This window comes from Coturnix japonica, chromosome 13, assembly GCF_054131305.1.
Source record: "Coturnix japonica strain WE chromosome 13, WE-NBRP24, whole genome shotgun sequence".
NCBI lineage: Eukaryota > Metazoa > Chordata > Aves > Galliformes > Phasianidae > Coturnix > Coturnix japonica.
The window spans coordinates 20,563,722-20,583,990 of NC_140675.1; the positions used below are offsets into that span (position 1 = coordinate 20,563,722).

General features: G+C 47.4%; 2 protein-coding genes across 3 annotated transcripts in view; one reads left to right on the forward strand and one right to left on the reverse strand.

Annotated features, from left to right (window-relative positions):
* Window positions 1–20,269, reverse strand: part of IQCK (IQ motif containing K) — a 99,884-nt gene that overhangs the window by 3,408 nt on the left and 76,207 nt on the right. The gene's annotated exons all lie outside the window — the stretch shown is intronic.
* On the forward strand, window positions 578–14,732 carry GPR139 (G protein-coupled receptor 139). Of its 2 annotated transcripts, XM_015877494.3 has the most exons (3): window positions 578–1,232; window positions 10,017–10,172; window positions 12,571–13,232. In XM_015877494.3, the coding sequence occupies exons 1-2, from the start codon at window positions 712–714 to the stop codon at window positions 10,162–10,164; spliced, it is 669 nt and encodes a 222-aa protein (XP_015732980.2). In that variant the 5' UTR covers window positions 578–711; the 3' UTR covers window positions 10,165–10,172; window positions 12,571–13,232. The 2 variants fall into 2 exon arrangements, with proteins under 2 accessions (XP_015732980.2, XP_015732979.1); XM_015877493.3 differs by lacking the exon at window positions 10,017–10,172 and having other exon boundaries at window positions 580–1,232; window positions 12,571–14,732.

The following is a 20,269-nucleotide window of genomic DNA, read 5'->3' on the forward strand; positions in this document are numbered from 1 at the left end:
ACCACACGCTTGTGTAGACCCCAACAGAACAGGGCCACTGACCAAACTCACACACATGGCACACGTACTCACTCCTTGGTATGGCTGGGCAGCCATAGGAATCCATGGGGCTCTCCCCAAACACAGTGCTGGGCCGTGGATACAACCTGGCTGGCTTTTGGTGAAGTGAACCTGTTTTCTGCCCAATAACATCGTGCTGTAATTAAGCACCTACCAGACAACAAGGCTGAGCCCATCAGCACGCTGCCCCGGCCGAGCTCACCCAGCGCAGCACACAGCCTGCACTCCAGCAGCTTCTGAAGACGCACGTAACTCCAAATCCTTTGTTAATTACACAAAAGATCACGTAGTGGGGCACACAGATGCTGAGGAATGTGTTGGCCGTGTCAGGCCGCTTCCCTTCAGCACAATGAGCTGCGCAGCCAGATGTTGGGGTGCAGCCCAACGGCCCCACTGCTGCGGGGGAGCGGCAGCGCCATCCCCATCGGTCTGTGTTCCCATGAAACATCATGAGCAGATGAACAAACCCTCCCGTGTGGATTTACCACCTTCCTCCTACCGGGCTTCAGAACAGCACGCAGTGCCGGCAGCGGCGGCCAGACACGCTGCTCACAAACCTGCCGGCGCTTTTATTGTCTTCCTGCCGGTACTTGAACTTGGCGACAAATCCCGTTTCGGTGCCCTTCGCACGGGCGGAGCTCTCGGGGCGCGATGTCCCCGCACCGCCCCCGGCTCGGCGCCCGCGGTCCCCACCCCGCCCGTCCCGCCGGGCTTCTCCCACCCCGCGGGGCTTCACATCACCGGCAGCGACCCCACCCCGGGGCCGGGCGGGCTCCGCACCGCGCCGCATTCCGGGGGTACCGCAGGGCCGGGGGCCGAGGGCGCTGCCGCCCGAGGTGGGGGCTGCCCCCGCCCCGCTCGTTCCGCCGCCGCTCCGCCTCCCGCCGCCTCAGCCCCGCGACACCGGGGCTGCGCCATGTGCCGCCGCCGCCGCCTCCCGCCGCGGGGGCCGCGCCGCGCTCACCGCCGCCGCTGAGCGTGCGAGGGGCGGGCGGCGCGGCCGGGGCGGCAGAGAGAGTGGCGGCGGAACGGCCGAGGGGAGAACAGGTCCATGGAGCACAACCACCTCCACCTCCACAACGGCTCCCTGGTGCCGCACCATCGCTATGGCTGTGGCTTGGGGTACGCGCCCGTCGTCTACTACAGCCTGCTGCTCTGCCTCGGGCTGCCAGGTGAGTGCCGCACCGAGCCGCCCGGGATGCTGCTCCGCTCCCGGATCGCCGTTCCTCCCTCGCAGCGCCGTCCCGCCCGGCCGCGGGCACGCAGCCCGGCACCAAGTTTCTGCCCTCGTCCGTTCGGCCGTTGGAACTGAACAGGTCCCGAAAACGTGAGGGCGCCGTCCCCGCCCGCTGCCCGCCCTGCCGGCGGCGATAGGAGCGATAGGCGTCCCCGGGGCCGCCCTTGGAGACGGACGGAGCGCAACGAACGGGGCGGCGGAGCGGAGGGGACCGAGGAGGTCGGGTTTGGGGTCTGTGCCCTACGGTCCGCTCCTCCACCGCTGCTCGGTCCGCCGTGGGGTTTCTCACTTAACGAGGGGACAAAGAGCAGAGGTGTTGGGGGAGGCAGACTGCGAGAAATAGAATGAGGTGAGGGGGGAGTTTCAGGGTCGGGGCGAACACCGCTGCAGGTGCCTGCGAGCGTCGCATCCGCATTCCCGGCCCGTCCCGGCCGAGCCGAGCTCCGAGCTGTGCCCTCCCGTAGGGGCTGCGGGAGCTGCTCGGACTGCGGCACCTCCGGAGAGCAGCGGTGATCCCAAGGACAGGAGTCAGGGGGGGCTGAGCTGCCGGCGGTATCAGGGCAGAGCAGGACGCAAAGGGCAACGTACGGCAGAGTTTGGAAGCGTCCGTCAACTTCTGGGTGTTGTGTTCACCTTAATTCCTCGGGCTTAGAAAATAACATTCTTCAAGCAATTAATTCACAGAAAAAAAATTAATTGGATGTGAAGAGAAGCCTGACTCTGAGCAGCACATATGCAATTACTGCTCTGCATATGAATTGATGCTCTTTGTGTGTTGTTCCTTTTTTTCTTCCCGGCTTATAATTAAATTTTGCTAATAGTTCAGAGAGCTGGAAAGTGAAGTCCCGTATTTACCCCCAGCACACACAGGGTGTCGGCAGGACTCTGTGCTGCAGTGAACTCAGCCCAGACCTGGAGGGACCAGGAGGTTGTTCTCTCCTCATTCATCCCTTGGGAGCTGTTCGGGTTTCCTCAGTAATGACAGGCTTCAGTCTCAATCTCTCCTGCAGGAACCGACCGAAGTTCTCTCAGGTTTACCCAGTGATATCAGGTTGGGTGTTAGGAAATAATTATTTTCAGGAAGAGCAGCGATACATGGGAACAGCCGGGGAACAGGAGGGTGATGGAGTCACTGTTCCTGGAGGGGTTCAAGAAACATAGACGTGGTACTTAGGGATGTGGTTCAGTGGGCAGTATTGGTGGTGGGAAGATGGTTGGACTGGATGGTCTTAAAGGTCTTTTCCGATCTTTGTGATTCTATGAAGAAGGTGTCATGAAAACGTGTATGGCTCAGCTTGCCTTGGTATTTCTCTTCAATGGGGCAAAATCTTACATGCACAGACAAGAAAAGTCACTTGATGAGTGTTTTGCAGATGACTTGCAGCAGCTCCCTCAGGATACCATGTTGTAATTACAGACCTCTTCAATTGTTTAACATTAGGAAACTGTAGAGGTAACACTGTAAGAAGTAGATGGGGCCTGAGCAATCAGCTTTGTGGGATGCTCTGAATTTGAGAGATGTCGTTTAGGGTCTGTCCTCAAGTGCAGCACATTTTCTGAAGTGGAATTGGTTAATTCCTTGCCTTCAGTCGTGGAGAAGACTGATGAGAAGAAATCTCACAAACTCAGCAGTCCACTTTGAGGCCAGGCTATGCCAGGCCTGATTGTGTATGCAGAGAAAGCATCATTTCCCTCGCTTGTGTAACCCAGACATCTGGGCAGATCCTTTTCTCAGCAGCGGCTCTCCCTCTCTGTTCAGCCAGGCTCCAGAAAGTCTGATCAAGGTAGAGGCAAAAGAGAGGAAGGTGAAGTCCCTTTGCCCTTGAGGAGCAGAGAGGCAGCAGTGCTGGCAATGGGGTCTTATTGACGAGAGAGAGGCGGATGTTACGGCTCACAGAGCTGTTCTGCAGCCCCCGCTCTGCTGTCCCTGTCCCTGTGCTCACCTCTTCTGGCAGTGACAGAGGAACCTCTGAAGCACCTCCTGGTACCTGGGAGGAAGGAAGGGCTGCAGCAAGGCTTAACGGAGGCATTTCTTGCTTCAGGGAAGGAAAGTGTCAGAGAAGAGGTGTTGTTGAATGCAGGGAAGGGGAGAAATTGCTCGGATTCAAAGAGCCCAGAAAGGTGAGGAAGCAACAAGTATCTGCTCGCAGTCTGTATCCACTCTCAGTCTACGTCTGCCAGTCAGAACTGCAAAGAAGCAGCTGCGCTGAAGAGCTTCGGCAGTGATAGAGCCACCAAAGGCAGCCAGGAAGGGCAGCCCAGGACCAAAAGTACCACCTGCTTCATGAGAAGGTGCAGCAGCAGTGGAACTGCCTTGCATGTAATTACCTTCCCCTCTGGGGGTATAGTGTATTGCTCAAAGGATGGAGTGGCAGCATTTTTGAGGTCAGGCTAGGCCTGCTCATGTTTCCTGGGCTTCCCTCCTCCCAGCAGCAGCATAAAATACGAGCTAACACCCAGCAGCCTTCCCATCGTCACCATCCTTGGGAGATAAGACTTGCACAGGTGCTCTAGCAAAATACCACTCCAAACTGTCTACTTGGAGAGGCCAGGCCCCAGATGCTTCTTTTACTCCTGCTTTAGCCTTATACTTAAATCTGATTTAAATTCATATTGAGGACTTTGCAAGGCTGGAAAAGCAGCCTGCACGCACTTGGCAGATGGGTACCTCCAACAGGTAGCTTTTGTGTCAGACCTGCTGCTGAACAGGGTGTCCCAGAGATAGGGTCATTTAAACCCCAGCCCCACACAGAGCACACTCAGTGGGCTCTATGCAGCGGGAGAGAAGCTGTAGTCCTAGCCTAGAGGAACACATAGACTCATCAGGGTCCCTAACCTTTTGACGCTGTCAAGGAAGGGTTGGTGGTGTTGGTGGAACAAGTGCTGAAGCAGTTTGCTCTCTGTACTTAAAGACACAACCCGGTTAGTACAAGGAGTAGGACGAGAGGCAGGTGCCAGTATCTGTAGGTGACTCACATGGCAGGTAATAGCCAGTAGAGACCAAAGCAGGCAGCAGGTAGGTGTTCATACAGCACACTTACTGCTGTGTCTGACTCCTCTTGGATTCCTGCCATCTGCTGCCTAGTGTAGTCTGCAAACGCAGTACGGGTTTCTGGTTAAGAAGAGCATTCCCAGCTCCCAAATAAATAGGTTTTCTCATAACAACGCGCCTGAACTACAGAAGCACTAAAGGAAGTTCTGAAAAAATGACTGTGAGAATTGTTATATGCAGAGTTATGACCTTGAAAAAACAGCACTTTTCTGCTGTCACTCATCAGACAGACTTCAATATATAAGAACTGAACCCTCCCAAGGCCGTTTTATTCAAAGATGGTACTGGCTTTGACTTAAAATCTGAATTGGACCCAAAGCCAGTACATTGCATCCTGCTGAAAGGAGAACTAATTGGCACAACTTTATCTCAGCAGTCAGTGCAAGAGAAGCATGGTAACAGGAGCATTAGTGGACAGAGGGGAACAAAAGTGCTGCTAATATGCTTAAAATGTGTCATTTCCTATTGTAAAATGAATGCTTTATCTTTAAGGAAAGAAGCTTTATGAAAAAGAACAGATTCATTACAGTGTTCCTTCTCAGAAATGGTGCCAGCAAGACATACAGATGGGAGCTGTTTCCTTTGCTCAGTTACGTCTGGAGACTGTGTCCACTCAAAACCGTGCAGCCTGAAAGGAAGCGTATAGCAGAACCCACACTAATGCAGAAGAAGGCTTGATACAACTGTTCCCTTTGGTTTGTTATGCATATCGCTAGGGAACAACACCATCAGGGCTGAAATGATAACGAGGTACAATACTGGGGAGGCTCAGTAGACTATGAAGTGCACAACCTTGCATGGTTGTGCTAAAATGGATTGGAAAGGAAGATCTCCTAAGGAGATTTTTCTCCGCAATGGTGATACAAAGAGAGAGCACAGCCAGTTTTCCCTGCAGGTGGGTAATGCAGATCCCCCAGTTGTTAAGAAGCCAAGCCATTCAAAAGCACTAGGCAGTCTGATACCCTGCTGTTCTCCATCCACCCCATTACTTAGTTCTCTCCTCCTCCTCTTTGTGCTCCCCTCAGTAAAATGGGGGTGAATCAGCAGACACAAACCAGCAGGAGAAGGCCTTCAATCACATACGTCAAAACAGTTTATTGTAGGTGGAGAAACAAAAGAGATTTCCTGACCTGCTGCTCTCCCTGCATTAACGCTCCAGGTACAAAACAATCTAGGCACAGAGGTTTCAGGTGGTCTTTTCCAGCCTTTCATCTCTTTTCCCATTAACTCTGAGACACAAAGAAAGGAAGCAAAACCAAAGTTAACCTCTTGAGCGCAGGAGGACTGCCACACAATTCCATTTTCATTCTTCACACTAGTGATACATACAGATGTTGAGATCTTAAAGTCAGCAGTACTGTCTGTGCTGTTTGGGGTGACCAGGTAAAAGAAAAGGTACTGGGGTGTTTCCCAGGCAGTGAGGCAGAGGCGGCTAAGTAGGACTGGGATCAACAGTGTGGAAGAAGACCAAAAGGAGTTTTCTCACTTTACCTTTGAAAGAGGAGGTGAACCTGCCTCTCAACGCACTGAACAGATTTTTTCACTGAAATTGTTCTTTTGTATCACCTGAAACAGAGAGCGGCTGGAATGTACTGTCATTTCACTTCCCATTTTCTCAGTTATCAGGTGCACGAGTGGCTGCTCTTGGTTTCAAGACAAATTAGCTTTCAACCATTTCCTTCCAACCAGGATGTTTCACAAACATTTGTTTGTTCCAGATGTTTTGTTCACTGTCCGGACTGGCACACCAAAGAGCGATATATCTAGAGTGGATGCAGTACATGCTCAGTGGGGGAAATAAAACCTAGCTGTGATGGCTTTACGTAGCCTGCAAAACCCTGCTTATTGCCTGAAGTTGGCATTGCCTCTGAGAAAGCTCAGTCGCAGGGTTTGCAGACATGAACTCTTGCTTTGTTAGCTAATGCTTCAGGAAGACTTTGTTTTTAGCCAAACCACCATCAAAGGTAAAATGCTTTTAATTATTCATGTTCAGTAAAGAATTTATGATATTGCCCTTATGAAATCATGTCCTTCCTCCAGCCTAGCTATCCCATCAAATATCCTTGCAACCCACCTTTGTGCTCTGACGTTCAGTATTGAAAGGATAGGATGGTTTTGTCATCCTCGAGCTCAAGTTACTCAGCTTGAGACCTCTACCATTTTGCTGACAGCCCACACTGGAAGCCACAGACACCCACCAAATGAGACACTCAAATTGCCTAGAAAATCTCAGTCTGTGCAGCTACATCACACAAATAACCAAATCCCTTTTATGATTTCTGCATTATTTTGCAGATTGCTTTTTCTCCTCCCAGCACCAATTTCCATTAAAAAGCTTTTCTGCTCTAGTAGCATGATGTCAGGCTGGATGTTGAGATGCAAGTTTTAGACGTTTTTATCTTTGTCCTTTCTTGCCTCTAAGAAAGGATCCATATAGGGAACATTAGGGTCATTAGAGGCTTTCTGCACCGCAGACCCAATGCAGGAAAGGACATAGTCTTGCCCATCCTGTCTTAGTACTGTTTTAAAATCCTTATAAATATGGAGCAGCTTAGCACCTGTGAGGCTGGTTACTACATACGTCACTTGGAAATAAATGGCAAAACTCCCCTGATTTCAGCAGAGACAGATTTTTTCCCCAGGTATTTGGGTCAAACTTATCAACAACCAAGAGACAGTATATTTGCCAGTTAAAATCCAATGAACAGGAAGAGGGAAAACGGTCTTTGGATTGTCCATCTGTTCTGTAAAATTTTCCTGAAAATTATTGGACAGTGCTCAAAACTTGCTTCCCCACTCTCACCTCATCATAATCCAGTGATACCTCTTTGCTCTGCTACCTCAGAGGTTGTGTTTCTCCTTAAGCAGATGTGTCAGTCCTCAGTTGGTGAGGAAAATACAGAGGTCACTCTAAAAGTAACACCTCCTATTTATTCCCATAGAAACCACAACAGGTACAAAGAGCACAACATCATCAATGATCACCACCATTAGCTGTGCATTTTTGCCAGCAGTGTAGGAGAACTGCATGCAGTGTTCATACAAATCTGCACCAGTAGAGGTGGTCCACTGTCACTGTCACCACCCACCCCTGTGTGGCAGCACCCACAGTTTGATCTCTGTAAACATTCAGTAACAGTAGATGAATGTCAGGGGGTGTCATTTTTTGTATGTGGAAGAATTCAGTGATACCCTTTTGCTTCATCCACACTTCCATATGAGACTTCTGTCAGAGTGCCCCTCTGTCACACGGCAACATAATGTAATGGAATACTGATAGATGAGGAGGGGGAGGACAAGCAAGAGGACTGACAGATCTCTGCCATAATGTGTCTGCTGGGCCTCCATGGAGGCTTATTCTCCTTTCTGTCAGTTTTCACATTGCAAACAGCGTTCTGTGTTATGGATACCATGACCAACAGCCTACTCCAACTCTTTAGGAAAGCCAAAAGTAAGGCGATGCAATTACTCCTGTCTGCCAAACAAGTTACTGCACTTAACAAGCCTGAGTGGTTGGCAAGGCTCAGAATGAACACTCGCCATCGGCGTCTCTGCACCATTACAGCGTCTGTGCCCTTGAACAGCAGAGGAAGTGCTCTTGGCTTGGTTAAAATCTTTCTCTGGCCTCAGTGACCCAATTATGGCCAGTGCCAGCCCTTGAGAAGAGTGCACCATTCAGTGTTCTTCCCTAGAGGTGCCTCAGCTAATAAATGCTGTCAGGGAGAAAAATGGCCCCGGAAGCCAGATTTCACTGTCGGAGCCGGGCTGGTGACACCGATGCATTAATTCACCTGTGACTCCTAAGGACAAGGCAATGCTGCATCGTCCCTGGCTGCTGCTCCATCCCCTGCTGCACAGGGGAGCTTGGGCTGTGCTGGGCAGCAGAGCAGATGCTCAGTAACTCTACCAGCGCTCACACTGTGGCCCTGCAGCCTGTCTGTGCACGTGGGGTTTCTGAGCACAGACCTCCCTAGAGCCCTTCTCCAAAGATTGTTCCCATCTGCTCAATTGCTGAGGTTGAACTCAGTTCAACCCGTGCTGGCTGCAAGAGAAAAACACCAAACTGCCCTATCTCCTCTAATGACCAGTGAGACGCAAGTTTTGTTTAAGACACCTAACTGGGCACAGCCAACTGCCCCAATTAACAGACGTTTACATTGCTGCAGCATTTGTCTTTTAAAAGGATTTCTACCCATTGTCATCAATGTCCCCCGAGAGCTGCTGCACAAAGTAAAGGCTGAATGCTGTCCACCTCTCAGCTCCAGTAACCGCTGGCACACGGCTGTGCTGGTAACCATGCTCAGGTCAGCCTGCTGAGCGCTGTGCATGTTTACATTTTCATATTGCCTCCTGGCCCAGAGGAAACCATCTCTTCCCACCGAGTCGAAACAGTCACTTTTTTCAGCATATATTTGTAATGTGCTGAAACCTAAAGTCTCATTTCTGAATCTGTGAAGGAGGGGTGGCTTGCGTATTTTCCAAAGCAACTTAGAATTTTGTGTTCATAAATAGGCTCTCTGTGTGCCAGTCAGGTGGCTAATGCGTGGCCGGTACTTTCTTACATTGCACGGTGACTGGTAGGGATCCTAGCAACAACTGCATTTGGTAAAAGGTGTCCATTATATCCAGTGACCTAATGTTTATCACGTTCGGTAACCGACCCTCATGGCTACTTCATTTAGGTGGTTTATGACAGCGAACTGCTGAACCACACAGCAGGCCTTATTCACAACACAGCAGCATTTCTACTTTGCGAGGGCTGTTTGGCTGCGCAGCCTGCGGTGTGCATGCAAAATGCTCTCAATAAAAAAGTAACAAAGCCAAGGAACATGCCTATTTCTTCTTTCGACAGATAAAATTGCTCCTGCTTAAGCTTCCATGTGGCGATAATAGGCAATGGAAGGAATTGTGTGAATTCCCCACAAAAGCTATGGTTAGGCACTACTTGAGCTATGGCTGTAATTCACAACACAAGGAGCTGTGGAAAAAGTTGTGCCCGTAGGTCACAGGCTGAGCTCTGAGGAGGCACTGAAGGCTGCCCAGGCTCTGCAGGGAGCTCAGCAAGGCAGCTGTTGGTGTGGGGAGCAAACCCAAACCCAGGTGAGAACCAAGGGTCTGCAGTGCAGATTGATGGTGTTTGGGTGTCAGAGACTTTCATGTGTTGTATTTCAAAGGCCTCGTCATCCTCGTGATGGAAGGGAAGGCACTGAGACTCCTTCATTTCTGACAGTTGCTTCTCATCATCTGCTAGTGGCATCTCTTGAGGCTTCAGCCAGTCAGTCTCTAATCAAGCCTCGATTCTCAACTGGATATTTTTAAATTCTAAATACTACACTGCAAAAAGCAGCGCTGGCATCAGCTCCCAACACTGTGATCAATCTTTTTGAAATCCAGACGACCTAAACTACTTAGTACCTGGAAAACAATGCTGCAAGAAGTGGACGCTACTGTCCTGGACAGTTTAGGGGCACTGACCCTTCCCAGCGGCTGTAGCAGTATATATGTTATAACAAAGAGATACTTTGATATTTTCATCATTATCCTATTGCTCTCGCCCCTGACTAACACATTAGGACAAGAATTAGGATAAACACAGTTAAAATGTGTTCTCTGTCATGTATGCTTATCTGTCCCCTTTTGCCCCCGGTGGGTCATCTTTGCCCCCAGGAGAACTTGCAGGGCACTGTGCAGGCGTCCAGAAGTCACCAGGAACAAGGGCACAGCTCACATGGAACAACATTCCCACTCCGTTCTTGTTTTACTGAGCATTAAACAGTGTTTGAGGACGTACCAAGGACCATCTTACCACTACTGAGGAAACAGGTGAATGACTGACTGAGACTTTTCCATGGCTTCTCTTGGTTTTCCCTCTACAGGCTGCACAGGACAAATATTCCCAAACCGAACATGCTGTGATACAGGCAGCTTTCTGCTGCACCCCACTGTATATCTGTTTTCACAAAGTCAATGATGTTATTATATTTCATATCATCCAGCCAGAAAAGCACTAATGTGATCCCAGGGAAAGCATTTTCAATACAAGATACCATAACCCTTGCAGAAAAATTGGACAAAGCTTGCATGTACTTTGTCAGATCAATTTTCTAATCCAGCTCACCATGCAAAGCTTGCTGGTGTTGAACTTGCATTTCAGTACACTCTGTTACTGCCTTTGCTGGGAACCCTGCAAAAGGTGGAGGGAGAAGGGATGGAGGAAAGGGCTGTTTATAAATTTGTTCCTGTAGCAAAAAGAGGAGGTAGGACCAAACAGCCGGACTCCCAGAAAGGGCAAATGGAATGGGGACTGGGCATGGCTTCAGCATCCCTGCAGGAGCTCTCTGCCCAAGCAGCTGTATTTACCTACAGGGGCCAAAGTTCCCAGCTGTTCCCCTCCCTGCGTGCTAGCTCCAGCTGCTGCTGCTGCAGTGAAACAAATCCAAGGATTAAAGAGGAGGTGAGCACCATGAGTCATATCCAAGTGAAGCCAAGCTATTCAGCCTGGCTCGCCAAAACCAGCAGTGACTGGCACTGTCAAGGTAAATGCTCTGACTTGAGGATTTCCTTGACAGTACATCACTCATTTCATCCTCTAGGGCTCATCACTTCCGGCTGGCAGCTCTGAGAGAAGCCTGAGGGCTATCAAAAGGGTCTTCAGGGGGCTGGGGCAGTTAGTGGATGGAGCAGGAGTACACATGGAAATAGATGATCCCTCAATTAAGGATCCCTCCAACCTAAGCTCTTTAGTGATTTGATGATCAGCAGCCACAAAAGAGGAGTTTTTTAAGCAAGGAAGTAAAAAATGGTACCGTGGTTCTGAGTGTATCACTGAGCTGAAATCAGTGAGGTTGCATTCCTGGTAAAAGAAGGGAGAATCAAACAATTTCCCCCAAAGGTGGTTGCAGATGATGATGTTGGGGAGATTATGTAAGTATGTATATTTAACCTAGAGAATGACTCCACTGGCTGTCACGTTCACTTTAGTTTTGTTCCAAGATACAAAATTAATCAATTCAGGTGATACAAAAATAGTTGACACTTACAAGGGCTATTACTCAAGATCATTCACTCTGCTGCAGTTCATTTCCCTCTCAGGGAAGTCAGACTAAGAAGCTTCCCAGGAAGCAGGTTTTGAAAACATTTATGAAAGAGGAATTTTTGCCTAGAATCAAGTAAAACAGTTTTTAAAAGCGTGTTCTCAGTTGTAGGACGTCTTAGATTGCTACCGTAGTGCTTTGAACTTCCTTCTTCTCTAACGTGAAGGAATCGTTACAGTTACTGTTGATTTGTTTTGGGAAATCCATCACAACTGGCAAAAATGTTTGAAGCGCTGAATGCACGGAAGGCGTGATTTATGGAGCACTTATGAAAATGTCAAATACAAACATTGGGCAGTTTGTTATACAGCATGCCAGCAGCGCTCTGATTTTTAAGCACAGCTCCAGATATTCTAGGCTAGTGATTTAAACTTCCGATGGGAGCAGTCATGGCTGTCTTCTTCCAGCCACGCGTCTAGGAGGAATTACAGCTTTCTTTTTTTCCTGATTCCAGACTATACAGTAATTACTAGCAAATGTGAGCAAGCAATGAAAGTTTGGCTATACCTTCGTGCTCCAGCAAAGCTCTGAAGGACTGCAAGGCCTGCACCTTCCTGCTGTGGGGAGCTCTGCAGGGCCAGGGGCTGTAGGGCTGCACCCTCTGTAGAGCATTTACATATAGATACCTAGCTTACAGTCTCTTCAACCAGCTGGTAAAGTACCTTTAAACTGAATCGCAGCTTCGGAAGTCTGAAGCAAACCAGCCAGCGAAAACAGCAAAGACAAGATATTGTGGCACTTCACCATAATATTATTCGAGTGTCATGCAGTACTTCCAGGCATGATTTAGATGATGGGTATTTGCTGCAGCCAGAGAGATGCAAGCAGAAAGATTCTCAGGATGCTCAGGGATGTTTACATTTGTGCTGAGCCAGAACATCCATCAAGTCTGACTTGAGCAGCAGGATTTCCTTAAAGACTTGGCTTTACCACTCCAGAGGAAAAAGACCTTGTAAGCTGGGGAAGGACTTCTGAAGAGCAGTTGTGGCTAAGCAGGCAGGGCTTTATTCGAGTGGTGGGAAAATTAGTATTGCCAAGTGCTTGAACAGAAATACTGCTCCAAATAAGAGCTCAGAAAAGCTGATGTCACATCTTAAAGGCCTAACTCTGTGTTTTTGTCTCTGCAGCAAACATCCTGACAGTCATCATCCTCTCCCAGCTTGTGGCTCGCAGGCAGAAGTCCTCGTACAATTATCTTCTAGCTCTAGCTGCTGCTGACATCCTCGTTCTCTTCTTCATTGTCTTTGTTGACTTTCTCATGGAAGATTTCATCTTAAATAAACAGATGCCTCAGGTACTGGACAAAATAATTGAGGTCTTGGAATTTTCTTCCATCCACACATCCATATGGATTACGGTTCCACTAACAATCGACAGGTACATAGCTGTGTGCCATCCACTGAAGTATCATACAGTCTCCTATCCTGCTCGTACTCGAAAAGTCATTGTAAGTGTTTACATCACCTGCTTTTTGACCAGCATTCCCTACTACTGGTGGCCCAATATCTGGATTGAAGACTACATAAGCACGTCAATGCATCACGTCCTCATCTGGATCCACTGCTTTACTGTTTACCTAGTGCCCTGCTCCATCTTCTTCATCCTTAATTCGATCATTGTGTATAAGCTGCGACGAAAGAGCAATTTCCGACTGCGAGGGTACTCCACAGGAAAAACAACAGCCATTTTGTTTACTATAACTTCTATTTTTGCCATTCTCTGGGCACCAAGAATAATTATGATACTGTATCACCTCTACGTATCGCCAATAAACAACAGCTGGGTGGTACATATCGTGTCAGACATTGCCAATATGCTAGCATTGCTGAACACTGCAATTAATTTCTTCCTCTACTGTTTTATTAGCAAAAGATTTCGCACAATGGCAGCTGCCACGCTGAAAGCCTTCTTTAAGTGTCAGAAGCAACCTGTGCAATTCTATACAAACCATAACTTTTCAATAACAAGCAGCCCTTGGATTTCCCCAGCCAACTCACATTGCATCAAAATGCTTGTTTACCAGTATGATAAGAATGGAAAGCCTATAAAAATATCACCATGAAGAGGGCAATAATTGGAGTTTCTGGGTGAAAGTTCTTTACAAGTGGTTACATCTTCAGGATGTAATCTGCCCAAGTGGCTGTTTAAAAGAGTGGTCATCTGATTTCATTTCCCTGCGAGGCTGAGGGCAGATGGGACTGTTAGGAGGGAATAGGAGCACTTGATTTTAGGAGCAGAAATGTGAAGGCAAATGCCTCGATCTCCTACACAGCATTTTGAGTATGCTTCAGAGCTCAAGTCTTAGCATTCAGTTGCACTCAAACGTTTTGCATCCAAACACCAGTGCAGTCCAAAGTCTTTGGAGGAGGGAAGCCACAATAGTTAATTACTTTTCAGAAACAACGAAGTCTTATTTGACCATGCAAGTTCACCATCAAAAGAGCAAATTGATGCTTTTACGTACTGTGGAAGGTGCCATTTCTGTTATGTAACCTTGCCAAAACAGATGTGTTTTCTGACAAAATAACGCCACACAGATTTGCTGTCAAGACCTTTTGCAGGAGGCAGTCCGTGAGGCATGGACTATGACCAGCCCCTTTTGGGTCATCTGAGTGGGGCTCAAGGACCGATATTTGACCTGTTATAGCTTTGTCGTGGAAAGCAATTCCGCAAGCTGACAACGTTTGCATGTCTTCAGTTATTTAAGATGTGACCAAGACAGGGGAGCTTGATGGAAGGAGGTTTCTAGAGCCAAGAACAAAGGCAGAGTATTTTCCCCATTATTTCAGTTACAGTAGTTGAAGACTCTCAAGTGCAAGGCCAGGTCCTGCCTGATGCAGAGCTCCCACTGAAGCTGGTCCTGCAAGATTTGGAGTGATTACAGCCCTCAGTTTCCTCATTAACCAGTGAAGATTCTCAGTTACTCCCCATGTTCAGGCCTTTAGGGATTACATATATATAAAACCTTAACCTGAGATTTTCTCCTGACAGATTATGCTATTCCTATTAAAGATTTGCCATTCAATTGTTAAAAGACTATTTGTGAAAGAAATCCAGTAAATCCATTAAATACCCTACAGCAGTGAAAACATACATTACTTTCAAATATTTACCTTATTTAAAGCAGCTTAACTTCTCTTTCTTTACACTCAAAAAAAAAAAAAAAAAAAAAGCTTCACAGCATTGCCGGGTGTAGAAAATGGGAAGAGAGTTACAGAAAGGCATCAAGTGCATTTCTTCTACTTTGCCTCATTTTCAGATCTTGGCGTACAGTCTCTAGGAATCGTGTACCCCAGCTTTTTTACTTAGATATTGGGTGTTTAATACAGCCTTACTAAATGTGTGAGCAGACTTCCTTGCATGGTGAACACAAGCACAACTTGGTCAGTAAACACAGCAGCCTCTCAGTAACTTCAAACAAAATACAGCCCGGTGCTAGCAGTGTGTTTGTGTCTGTGCCCATCTCCATTACCAGTGGGGAGCTCATGGTGCATCTGGGACTACTACAGCGAGGTCCCCGAAAAAGGATCCAGTCTGTTCTGCTTCAGTGGGACGTGAGGGTTGAAAGCATCCCTCTGAAACCTGTGGATGGTCAGCTTTAGTGCACAAACATGTCCTAAAAAATACCAAGTCTGCAGAAGTCCTGCTGAGGACAACAGCCTGGTTTCCTTCTGCCATGCAATCACATACCTACTCCTGCTGGCATCCTGCAAGACCAAAACCTATCCCAAACCCGAGCACACCTTGGGAAGAAATGGCAGCAGAAGGCACAAACCACGAAGAGTGGGGCCGCGTGCAATGGCTGGCTGAGGCGCAGAAGGGCTTTCTCAGGAAAGGTCGGGACTACTCAGGTTGGATGGGCCCAGCGCCTTAGTGAGCAGGTGCTGCCCGCTCCTCCCCATCAGCAGAGCCAGGTGAGATGCTCAGCGCTGCTCTGCCAGGTGCTGCTGCACCCCAGGGACCGCGCTGGTGTGGCAAGGAGAGGGGCACGGCTGGCAGAGCAAAAGCTGTCCCTTGCCAAAGGAATGCTGCAAGCCCAAATCTCCACAGATTCAAAGGGAAATGAAGAGCCCCCTCATCTCCGGCCTGTTTGTCCCTGTAAATCTCAACAAAATATCACACTTACTTGCAATAATAAAGCATAAAAGGGATGCTTAGCCTTGCTGATTTATCACAGCAAGGTTAAAATTACTCCTCCCCTTACTAGTGTTTTACATAAATAGTCTTGTGGTCATGCCTTCTACCTTACTCAGAAATCTCTCTCTGTTCTTTATGTGTCTGTTGATAGTAACCAAAGTTACCTATGAAAAAGGTACTGTATGTCTCATTTTGGAGAAAACACTGTATTTATAACTTATTTTTATGCTAAATTTGTTATGAGGAATGCTAGTCTGAGTTACATGTGAATGAGTCTGAAGTGCAATATCTATATAGATAAGTAATCCATTTTTGAGAATGTATCTATTGAAAACTATTTATACGAGATATTCACTATTCTGCTTAATGTAACAGTAACCTTACAGGAAATAGTGAATGTTTAGGGCTTTTATTTATTAAAACAAACTCAGTTCATGGCACATGCTGCCATACACGCGGTGTGATTTACCACTTTTTGTAACAATGGTTTCCCTGCAGTCTGGCGGCATCATCTGACTTTTTCCTCTCCTAACAAAGTATTTTTGTAAGTTGCCATATTTAAAAACTAAATCTTTTTGTTGTTGGGTTTTTTTTTTGGTCAATGTTTATTTCCGACTAAAAGTGACTCATTAAATGGTTGTAACTTCATTTCAGATCCAACTCCTAACCTGTTCCCGTGTCGCTTTGGAAATGACATGGTGCAATTTTCATGGACAGTAGTTGATTCATTTCTGATAGTTTAGGGCTCTAAGAGCTTGCTTCCAAAGCCCCTTGAAGTCAAAGGGAAGATTCTGTGTTTCTCCAGCCCTCATCAATTTAGGGCTTTGGATCAAGCCGTGTCCTGTTAAGGGATGTTTGAAGCCTTGTTACAGTCTGGTTTGGGTAATAAAGCCTTGACTTTTTTTGGTATGCATATGAGAGCTGCTAATAATGTTGATAATACTTGCCTTATTTTTCAGTTTTGTGGAGCATCTTGCAATGACTGTTGCTAACTAGCCAATGTCTCGCTGTGTTACTCATACCTCCTAATTTTACAATAGTTAAAAACTTAACTGAGCACATAAAGTTTCATTATTTAGGGAAAACGCATCCCGGAGGCAAAATCATCTTTGTCCTGGAGGTGGTCCTTTGTACTCAATTTATACTTCAAGTATCAACAACTATAAAAAATAAACTGTGAATGGACAGACAGTTTTACAATTACACATAGGTTATCTTTCCTTCAAGGCCACAGCTAGGAACAAAATACTTTTTAGATGAGCTACTGATATATAAAATTGAGACTTATCACCTATTTAAATTGTGAATATTGATATTTTCATAAGTAGACATATTGTGTTTGATGGGCTTGTTTGTATTATAATAAATTATGAGATGGTGCATAACTTCTTGCAGTGTTTGAGGCTATTATGTTTGAGTTGTAGGTTCTTATTACATACTTGGTATTTCTAGATACTTGTAGTGCACTGCAAATAAGACTGGGCCTTGCAACAGTTACTCAGTAAAACACAGCCTTGCATTGTGAGTCTTCATTCACTTGTTGGAAAAACAAATCTGAAGTACAAGACAAGTCATTACTGGCCCATTTTTTCCTTGTAAGCTGAAGCCTTGACTGCTGTGAGTTCAGGTCAGCTGTTAAAGCCTGCAAATCCCTGTCCCTAACACCAGTGGAAGGTTTGACCTGCAGAGGTTGTTGAAACCTGACCAAAGTGAGTGTAATGCCAAGAAACCGGGCTGCTGTTCACAGTTACTGGAAGTGATGAAATATGCAGAAAACTGGGCCCAGAAGAGCAAAAAACATTACCAGCGTTGGTAAGTGACAAAACTAAAGGCATAAACTTAGCTGCAGAAAGGCTGAGTTTGTTATCACAGCATCACCAAGGCTGGAAAAGACCTACAAGATCATCCAGTCCAACCATCCACCCATCACCAATAGTCCTCACTAAACCACATCTCAACACAATGACAATACAACTCCTTGAACACCTCCAGGGTTAGTCACTCCAGCACCTCCCTGTGCAGCCCATTCCACTGCCTGACCACTCTTTCAGAGAAGTAGTATTTCCTAACATCCAGCCTAAGTCTCCCCTGGTGCAGCTTGAAGCTTGTTATGAGAGCTGGAGGAAATGGGACAAATAGCAGTTTGGTTCAAACTGGGGAGAAAAACAGATTCCAAAGAAGGAAACCTTCCCAATCCACACACCTGGGGGATGCCCCACATCTGTGTGTTCTATGGGCTGGGTGTTGTCTGGGGTGTAAAATACAAAGCACTAGACAGAACACGCTACCCTCTGGAATAAGGAACAGGCTTCTTATTTGAGCAGCTGTATCCCATCCCCAGAGCCATGGGAGTGTGACTTGGAGCCCACTGGGCTGCCTGACACAGGAGGGTCTTCTGGCAGCTCAGCACCCTGCCAGTCCAAAAAGAAAGAACAGTGCTTTCAATTTAGTTTTCTTGCCTACTAGTCAGGAAATAATTTTAGCTCAAGTGACCGTAGGTTAAATTCATTTGAAATATAACAACACTGTGTCTGTGATTAAGGTTTTCATTTCCCAGAAGAACATTTTGATAAACCAAGAGAAGTGAGGACCCCAGGGGACGGCGTGTGGAGGAAGCCCAGACGAGTCAGTGGGAAGGGGGAGGTGGTGGAGGGGCAACATCACGATTTGTTCCCCAAGGAGGGAGCCTGGGACCCACCAGCCTCAGCATCTTTAACAGCTGCAGCATGAGAAGTACTGATGAAATGCAGAGATTATGAAACAGCATCGCACTGCTGGTGGAGGGCAGAAGGAAAGGCATTTCATGTGAGAATTGGACGACCTTGAAGATTCAAGTGATAAAAATGGGATTATTTCAATAGCAATAAACAGAGGGCCCTCCACTTGCCTGCCTGTAAGAGTACGTTTCTTATAAAGCCTCAGCAATCAGAAACAACTAAGAACCCAGTAATGCCAGCTGGGTTGGAACAACGATGAGTCACCAACACAAAGCAGCTGGAAAAAAAGCCCAGAACTAAATCACAAAGACATTGTAAAGAGACAGAACAGTATTCATTCTATTTTGCAAGATCTTGTGTGAAATACACGTTTATATCAAGGGATAAATAGCAATAGCCAGAAATGATAAACAGAGCTGGAAAGAGAATAAGTGGTGAGGGACTTCTCTCAGGTAAGTTTGCCCTGGAAGTCAGATTGTTTCCCCCAAAGCAGGGAGGACTACAAAAGCCCACCCAAAACCCAGATTACCTCAGTGGTTTTAAGAGGGGCTCAATGGCTTTGCGAACAGAGTGGTGAGATAGCAGCTGTACATATAGGGGCCGTGCAGCCACATCCAGCCACCTCCTGCACAGCTCAGTAGGACCCCTCGGGTTGCAGTCATGCCTCCTGGAGCCCATTCACCCCAGCACAAGAGCAGGGAGCTGCTCATCAGTGAGCTGGGAGCCAGTGGACAGAGGTGGCACCACCCACAGCTCATGGACTCCCCATTGAACACGGCAGTGACTTTTGCTTCAGCTGCTCGGTTCTTTGAAAACCTCTTTAAACCCGCTAAGCAGAGTCGAATAAAAGCAGCCACGTGCAGACATGAACTGTTAAATAATAATCCCACTATTAGCAAGATGGGGCTGGATTTGCTGGGGCTGCCTTTCTGACAGCATGCAATTAATCCCTGGGAGCTGCCAGACACAACAACGGGGTTGAGAGGCTCCAGCCCTTGTAACAAATAGGCATCACAAACAAATTTACTATTGGCCTGCCACGGTGGACCAAAGCAACATAAACATTTATTGTAATTAGAAAATAGTGCCAAAAGAAATTAAAGGCTTGCATCTTCCTGCCTCACAGGCAGGCTGGAAACCCTGCTCCATGCATTCTTCACCCAGCAGCTTCTTCTACACTGAGCCTGCTAGAGGTATGTCATTGAATCTCATAGGCACATTAATTGGCTGTACCTGCAGTATTGCAGTACCGAAAGTGTCAGCTGAGAGCAGCACCTCCTGCTGTCTGCTACAGGAGCACCCTGCAGCCCAGGCACACACAAAGCAGAGCAGGAGCATTTTTGCTGCCCGTTTTGCTGAGGGAGAAACGAGGCACCAAGGCAGTGCTCTCACAGGGCTGCTGGTGGGGAAGGGCAGCAACTCGGCCCCCAGCAATCCCGGCAGATACGGACAGCACTGACTCTCGGTAGGAAATGATAAAAGTCCAAAGGGGAGCTATTGATGAGATCCATCAGAGCCCCTGGCTGCCTGCCCCAGGTCTCAGGGTGCTGGGGACCACACTACACCAAAAATCACACAGGGATGCAGCCAACACAAACCGCATGTTGGTAGCAGTGCTTACAACGGCGCTGAGCAAAAGCCATTCCCTGATTTTCACCAGTGTGTTTTTAAGAGAGCTGCCCCCCCCCCCCCCAAAAAAAATAAACCCCTTAATGGGAAAACAAACAAACAAAACCCAACAACCCTTCACTGTGGGATTTTTCTTTTTTTCCCATTTCCATTTTTGTTTAATCTGTTTTGTTGTTCTGCAGCAGAAACCCACCTGAGTTGCAGGCAGTTTCAAGGAAGGGATCAGTATGCTGATGACACAGGAGCAGCACCGGAGGAATTGCCTGTGTTGGCTCCTTTTCTAGCTGCAGCACTGAGGGGACGCAGAGTGAGCAGAAACAACATAACCATGGCTAAGAACCCC

Bases quoted from the DNA above. Each gene is read 5' to 3' on its own strand.
- GPR139 (XM_015877493.3), top strand. From the start codon at position 1,112: ATGGAGCACAACCACCTCCACCTCCACAACGGCTCCCTGGTGCCGCAC. The intron at 1,233-12,570 runs GTGAGTGCCGCA...TTGTCTCTGCAG, and splicing joins GCTCTGCCTCGGGCTGCCAG to CAAACATCCTGACAGTCATC.